Here is a 7,457-nt window from a genome sequence, read left to right as displayed (position 1 = left end):
CCAGCCAAAACATAGACCTAGGGGCAATAATAAATGGTTATTATTTTAAACCATTATATTTTGGACTAGTTTGTTATGCAGCATTTTTATAGCAAAAGATGATAAATATATGAAGCTCCTAGCTTCCTTCCTGCTGTACCTTTCTTCAAAACCTCTTTAAAATGAATTCTATCAATTAAAATGGAGAGTAACAACTTCCCCTGCTTGATTTTTCATGGCATTCTTTCACTTCACTTAACCTAGTCAACTCTTCTCTTTTTCATCTCCCAGATCTTTTCAGTTGATGGTCCTTGAAGCTCTGACTCTAATTTCATTTTTTTCTACTTTCTAATTTTTTACATATCTCATTTTCTCTTTTCAAATTATCCACTCAGTGATATACTGGAGCCATCTTGTACTGGCTTGCAAAACTTAATTGTTACATTTTCAGGAATTTTGTGAGCCAGTTGTTAAACACAAACATCTTTGAAATCAGCCATAGTGGAAGTATTTATACCACATAAATGTTCTAACTACAAATCAGGACCCCTTCCTCATCTAACAGCACACCATTATTTGTTGCTAAAACTCACTCTCCTTTCAATCTCTATCAGAGGGGCAGATATACTGCCTCTGGGGTTAAGAGTACTGAGGTGAGGCAGGTAAAGGTGGTGAGATCTCTAATCTTTGGTTTCCTATTGATATGTGTCCTGTGGATGCAGGGATTTCTATAGCACTATTTCCATAGACTGTCTTATCTTTACTGGAAGAGGCATATATAGTTGGATGTGACAGAAGTCTAGCAAAACATTTTCTTCATAGGTACTATAATGGAAATCAGTTAATCCTTAGCTGTCCAACCTTCAAAGGCCATTTTATTTAAGGGGTCCACCATTGATTCAGGAGATGAAAAGCTGAAATAATTATTTTCTCTGAATCTTGGCAGCTGGAGAAAAAACACAAAGTTAGATGTTCTCAGTATTTTTTATCTGGAAGTAGTGATGAGAAGAATTGGGAGAATTTAGAGTTCATTCTACTACCAGTGTTGGTGGCAGATGCTGCTTACCTAGATGCTTTCCTTTGGCATCACATTGGCTTTCTGACACCCCAACTTTCCTTTATTCTTACCTGTTTTCCACTCCTGGTTCTTCAGCCTTCCTGTCAATTCTTCAAGGAATTCTATACCTTTCCAATAAATTCTGTTTTGTTGGAGTTAAAGTCAGTTTACGTTGTGTGCAATTAAGTGCCCTGATTGAAACAAGTGATGTGTTGAGAAATCCACAAGGGTACTGCCAGTGAATATCAGGGCCATTTAGTAAATGTTGGTGCCACTAGGTGGATGTTGGTGCCACTAGGTGGATGTTGGTGCCACCATGTGGATGTTGGTGCCTGGTTTATAGAGTCAGGCTGCCACTAAAGGAATTTGCTAAGTTGAAAAGAATGTGGCTGCATTTCACATTCAAGTATGCTTTTCTACAATATTCGAGCTCTTTATTTAAAGAACTAATATAAAACTAAAGTATGTGATATATAGTTTCAAGAAAATGATATAGTCAATAACACTGAGAGAAATGACATAGATATTTTTTCTCATTAAATTTTAATTATTCCCAGTCACAGCTTGATCTAATATTTTCTTTCCATTCCCCTTGCTTAAATAGAGTGAAATTATACATCTTGTCTTCTTCTCTGGATGACTATCTTTAGCTCCTGAAATCTTAAGGAACTTTGCATCAAAAACACTAGCACCATTTATTCTTTGATCTGGTAAGAGTAAGATACAGTAATGACTACATTTTCTTAATATCTTAATACCTTAATATTTTATTAATTAGAAGAATGGCCATATCAGTCTTCCTTGTAATCTTTAGCAGAAAGTAGGACTATGGATGTCTATTTTATTTTTCTCCTTTCTTTCCTTGTAGCAAAGCAAAAAACAAATTTTATAAAATAAGAGTTTATTTTTTTAGAGCAGTTTCAGGTTCACAACAAAATTGAGTGGAAGGTACAGAGAATTCCCATATACTCCCAGCTGAGCTGGCTGTCATCTTTAAGCTGACACAGCCTTAATATAGAGCAGAGAATGACAATATTTTAATAACCCACACCCTCATTAGGAAAGTGTTAGCCATTTATGGAGCAGACTACTCTATTTCTCACTATGTGAAAATTCTAATAGGATTTAGGGAAATAAATTCTCCCATAAGCTCAATAAGAACAATGCTATGATCTTATGCTTACATAACTCTTCATATCTTACAAATTTCTTTCATGTACACCATCTCAATAAATTGTTTGAACTTTCTGGAGAAGGGCAGGACAAATGATCTTATACCTGTTTCAGAACTGAGGAATTTGAAGATCAGATATCGGTTGTGCCCCAGGTACAATGGTAAGTATGTTGCACAATGGGATTAGAAATCATGTCATCTGAATCTTAATTCGAAATTCCGCACAGCATTTCCCTTTCTATGGGTTCCAGGGCAAGATTGATAAAGGGGTTAGTGGAAATACAAATGGAGGCAACAGGGTATCACACACTCAAATATGGTCCTATGACCTAGGATGGCCATCCCCGTTCACCACTTTGTGGCCATGGGATCCCAGACACTCATCTGTTGCCTCTGAGCAGCAGTTCCCTCGTGTGTATAATGGAGGTAGTAAGGGTTCCTCCATTTTGGGGTTTTCCCAGTGTTTGAGTCAACATATGTCAGTAATTGCTGCCTGACACAGTGTCTGGCAGAGAGGAGGCCCCTAGAACCAGCTGCACATGTCTCCGTCCCTGTTGGCCAGATGCTTAGGCGAGCTCCCCAAGGTGCCTCTGGACGTGGTTCTCACGTGACTGCTGGAGACTCAGGCCACTGGCTGAGAAAACCACGACCTGCTGAGCCTTGTGGAGAGACAGGGGTGGGCCACGCAGAGGAGGAAGTCAGAGGTACATCCGGGAACCAGACAGTCCTCACCCTGGTTTCCTCTCAGCTCCCCTCTGCCTGGGGACTCGGCCTCTCTCTGCCTCTGGCCACCATGTGGGAAAGCTGCTGGAGGTGGCCTCACCTTTCCCATGTCAGAGGAACGTCATGAGCATCAGTGTCAGGGTTGTGCTTAGAGCTCCGTGGAATATGTGCGTGTAGAAATCCAAGACACCCTTCCTGACACTGAATGCTTATTGACATCATATTCGCAGCCTTTGTCAGGATGTCCACCTCACAATTTTCTTCAGGCTTCATCCTCTTAATCTTAGTAATGCAATGGTAGTCAAGTGAGGAAGGTTCAAGGATCTGCCTGACACAGCAGAGGCGTCTTGGGCAGCTTTCTGTCTGCCAGCATCCCCTGTCTCTGTTTGAGTGAGCATTTTCTGGCAGAAAAATGGGCCCCTGGGTCATGATATGGGTCCTGGGAAGCCTGGGCCTTCAGGGGAGCTGCTCTAGCTCCTTGGCGATTTGTTATAGAGAGCCATGAACCCTCCTAGCCTTAGCCAAGTTCAACTCTTACTGTTGTCTTCCTGTCACTTGGCCAGCAGACCTCTCTGCAGCAACTGCAGGTGGGTCATTACCAAGTTCTCTTCGCCCTTGGTCTAGTTTACGTGGGGCACATCGGCTTCCATGGTTATAAAATGAGGTTGGACTCAGTTATTTCAAAGGTCTGCTCGAGGTGAACAATGACCCGTCTATGATCTTTTCCTAAGGAAACTTGTCTACTGAAGGTGAGTAAGTGTGGCACAGGGGACAGGGATCAGTTTGTAGGGTCTCCATTTTATAGCTGAGGCTCTTTAGGCCCAGAGATGGTAGTCAGCTCTCCCGAGTCACATGGTGAGTGGGTGGCAAAGTAGGGACAACAGGCCAGCCCTCCTACCTGTTGTTGAAACTCCTAGCACACTCTCATTCAGCTATACTCATTTTAACTTTTAAGCAAAATCACTTGTGTTTCATAGCGAAATCTAGAGGGCACATAATTGTGAATTTCTGGAGTAGCAGATTTCATTAATACAGTTACCTCAGCTTTATTTAGGCACATGGTTCCCTCACTCAGCTTCTCAGTTTGGCAGAAATGAACATGATCATTGACAGACTCCAAGGTATAGGCTCTCAAGAGCGTATGCAATAAGAAGTAAAAGTATATAAAGTAAAATAATGCTGAATCATCAGTATTTCAATATTCTGTCTTAGAAATTATCCATTGGCTATCCTTTAATAAACTCAATATCAGTCCAAGGTTATCTACATTTTCAAAATTGTTTGAAAATTCTCTTCAAGCTGATGTACCATGAATGTTTGTGAGTACAGAAAAACAAAATTGTTAAAACAGAGATTCAGTTTCGTTAACAGTAAATTTATGTATTTCATCATATGAAACATAGAATAGATAATATAGTAGTTAATGTGATCAGTATAAATTTATGTTTATGGAAAACATACCTAAGTAGTATATAAATGTTCACTCACATTACACTTAATGTATAAATAAAAGAAGACTTAGTTATTGTCATCAGACCTACAGTATTAAAGTAACCCTGTTGGTCAAAGATTTATAGAAATTAGGTGAATTCGATGTCTTAAGAGTGCTGCAAGTTGGTTTCTGCTAGAATACATATGATTGAAGTGTAGCTCATTTAACATATCATAGTTCAATTTACTTATAATCAAGGAGATTTGGAAATGTTCCATTTAAATAAGTAATTTAATATGCCAATCACAGAAGAACTTCATGAATCTTAGAGCTTTTATAATCGAATAGCGTTAATATCCAGAGGCAGAAAAACAGACACTCACGCAAAGGTAAAGGCATTTCTGAATTACAGACCCACAATCGTATGTGCATAGAGAAATAGAGCTTTAGTTTTACAATTTCAGCCATGGGCAGGTATAAACACAGACACTGAATCTTGCCAGTCCATACATGTAAAAGCTGTTGCCCTCCCACGGGTTATGAAATTCTGAATTGCTCTGAATTGACAAATAGACAAAGAGTGAAAAACCAGATTCTCTGTTGTCTTTCCCCAACCAAGACTAGATCTTTATGGACCTGTTTACACAGATTGCCAGGTGGTCAGATCCTAAAACTGAATTCTCTGCTAGCAATGGGAATAGCGTATCAGTTCTAAGTGAACAAAAACAAGACAGTAACACAAAATTAGTACAGATGAAAATTAAAATAAAAACCAAATATTTAAATTAAAATTAGAAAAATGATATCAATGTTCTATTGGTGGTTGGGTGTCAGCTCGAAGAAAGAAGACACACCCGGGCTTTATCTGAGACTGAGGTACACTTTTCTGTATTTGAAGCTTACCTAGATCTGGCAGGGAAATTCACTGGGCACATATGAATGTGACCTCCAAAACAGTGAAAACATGTTTATAGTTGTTCATGATACTCACACAGACATAAAATGGAAATATGTTGAAAGAATTGTACTCACGAAGGAATTGGCAGATACCGTCATCAATTCAAAGAGAACCCAAAGAACAAACATAGAAACATTGAAAAAGGATATTTAAATGTGCAAATGGAAGCAAAATGGATTTTATTACAGTGTGATAGGGGAAGTAAATGGACAGCTACTGGACCAGGCATTCAGTATGTCAATCAGTGACCTACAGCTCCAAAGGATAATCTAAGGCTAAAAACAGATGACCTGGAGTGTTATCCCAAAGGCAGGTCAGTGTAGTGTTTCTATTAAAGCACTTTTTTTGTTTATTTTGCAGACTGTTGAGGTACAAAGAGTTCCCTGAAACAGATGGCAAAGTTACCAAGGAGACTGGTTTCTTATCATGGGCATTTGTTGTCCAGTCCTGCTCAGGGCCCAGTGGACATCAGTGACATCACAAAGTCCGAGTTGTCACAAAGGCAGCTCCATGATAAATGAGGGGCTGGAGCACCAGAATATAGTGGGCAGGAAAAATCACTGGTGTCTGGAGAGGCCCAGGCCAGCAAGACGATCCAGCTGGTCTGATTGGCAAATCCAGTAGCAATGTCTGGGGAAAGAAGACGCCAGCCCACTCGCAGGCGTAAGAAGCACGCTGTCTCCCGCTCCCAGAGAGCCGAGCTGCAGTTCCCGGTTAGCCGCGTGGATCGCCTCCTGCGAGAAGCTCCCGACGTCCAGCGCCTGAGCAGGGACACATCTGTTTTCTTCACCGGCGTTCTGGAGTACCTGACGGCCAACATCCTGGAGCTGGCGAGCAAGGAGGCCCTCAACCAGCACAGGGTGCTCATCACTCCAGAACACGTGGAGAGGGCGGTGGACAACGGCCCCCTCAGCTCCATCTTTAAGGATGACACCCACCCTCGGGGTGATGGGATGACCTCAGCCAGGAAGTAGCGGTGATGCCTGGGTCCCAGAGCCTGGCGAGACTTCATCTAAAGCCCCATCTAGTCCCCAAAACTGCCCGAAGATGGGAAAAGCCAGGGACCATGAGTACTTGCTATTAAAGTGTTTAAACACATGAGCGATTTTTGACTCCTCCGTTTCTGTCATTCTGCATGGCAAGTGTGTGTGAGACATCCAGAAGGAGATGTCTCATGGGGTGTCGGAGGGCAGAAGATGGGTGTCAGCGTGGGATGCTGGACTCAGGGATTTCAGGGAGCAGTTTCTAGAGATGGCAGAGTGGGGAGCGGCGCTGGTAGGAGTAGCTGGCCAAGGTCATGGGGGAGAGAAGACTTCCTCACTGGCTCTGGGCAAGTCAAGGCCTGGGAGGCCAGGAGGCTGGCAGGGGGGCTGCCAGAGTGAAGGTGGTAACTGGGGGTGGCGCTGTGGCTGCAGACCGAGACCGAAGCACCAGAGGCTTTGTTCATGGTAGGGAGCATCTAACAGTAGGAGATGATGGTGACGGCGCTGGGTGGAGAGGGTGGCACAGAAGTTGGCATGAACTTGATGGGACGAGCTTCACATGAAGATTGAGGAGTGATGGGGAAACCATAAAGAAACAAACAGAAAAGGAATTATGGCCATGTTGATTTCATACTTTTTATACTCAGGCTCATTCCAAATAATAATAATAGTAATAAATAATAATAAAATAATTCCAAAATAATAATAAAATAATTCCAAAATAATAATAATTCCAAAATAATAATAATAATAATAATAATGATGATGATGATGATGAAGAATTGAGATAGATTATTAGCTAACGCTGTGTTACTCTCTGTCCCCTGTTGTGGACACTGAAAGATTCCATACAAGCTACTCTGTGGACTAAGGCAATTCAAACAGTTCTCAATGGTTATTCTTTATGAATGGATTATAAATGTACCCCATCATAGACCATTATTAACCTCATGTGCAGATGAAATACCTAGTCCGTCTCTGGTCATACAGTTGATAGAGTAGCAGAGTTATCAGTGGCTGAATATGTGTTTGGAGAGGTTTTAGTATGTTCTGTGTAAGTTCTCTCCTAAGTGGTGGGCTCAGAAGTGCATATAATTCTTATAAATACTCTCATGTGCTTGTTTTAATTTAAAACACAACTGTTCTAGCAG

The 7,457-nt window shown here is 41.3% G+C and overlaps 1 protein-coding gene across 1 annotated transcript; it reads left to right on the top strand.

Annotated features, from left to right (window-relative positions):
* The first annotated feature begins 5,856 nt into the window (after positions 1-5,856).
* LOC107503925 (histone H2A-Bbd type 1-like) lies at positions 5,857-6,378 on the top strand. Its single transcript, XM_016132729.2, has one exon. It carries the CDS (start codon positions 5,950-5,952, stop codon positions 6,295-6,297), a length of 348 nt encoding a protein of 115 aa, XP_015988215.2. The 5' UTR covers positions 5,857-5,949; the 3' UTR covers positions 6,298-6,378.
* Positions 6,379-7,457: the final 1,079 nt, after the last annotated feature.

Source organism: Rousettus aegyptiacus, unplaced genomic scaffold (genome assembly GCF_014176215.1).
Source record: "Rousettus aegyptiacus isolate mRouAeg1 unplaced genomic scaffold, mRouAeg1.p scaffold_m13_p_9, whole genome shotgun sequence".
Lineage (NCBI taxonomy): Eukaryota > Metazoa > Chordata > Mammalia > Chiroptera > Pteropodidae > Rousettus > Rousettus aegyptiacus.
Note: the sequence above shows the minus strand (reverse complement) of the source record. Positions and strands in the feature narration are given on the sequence as shown.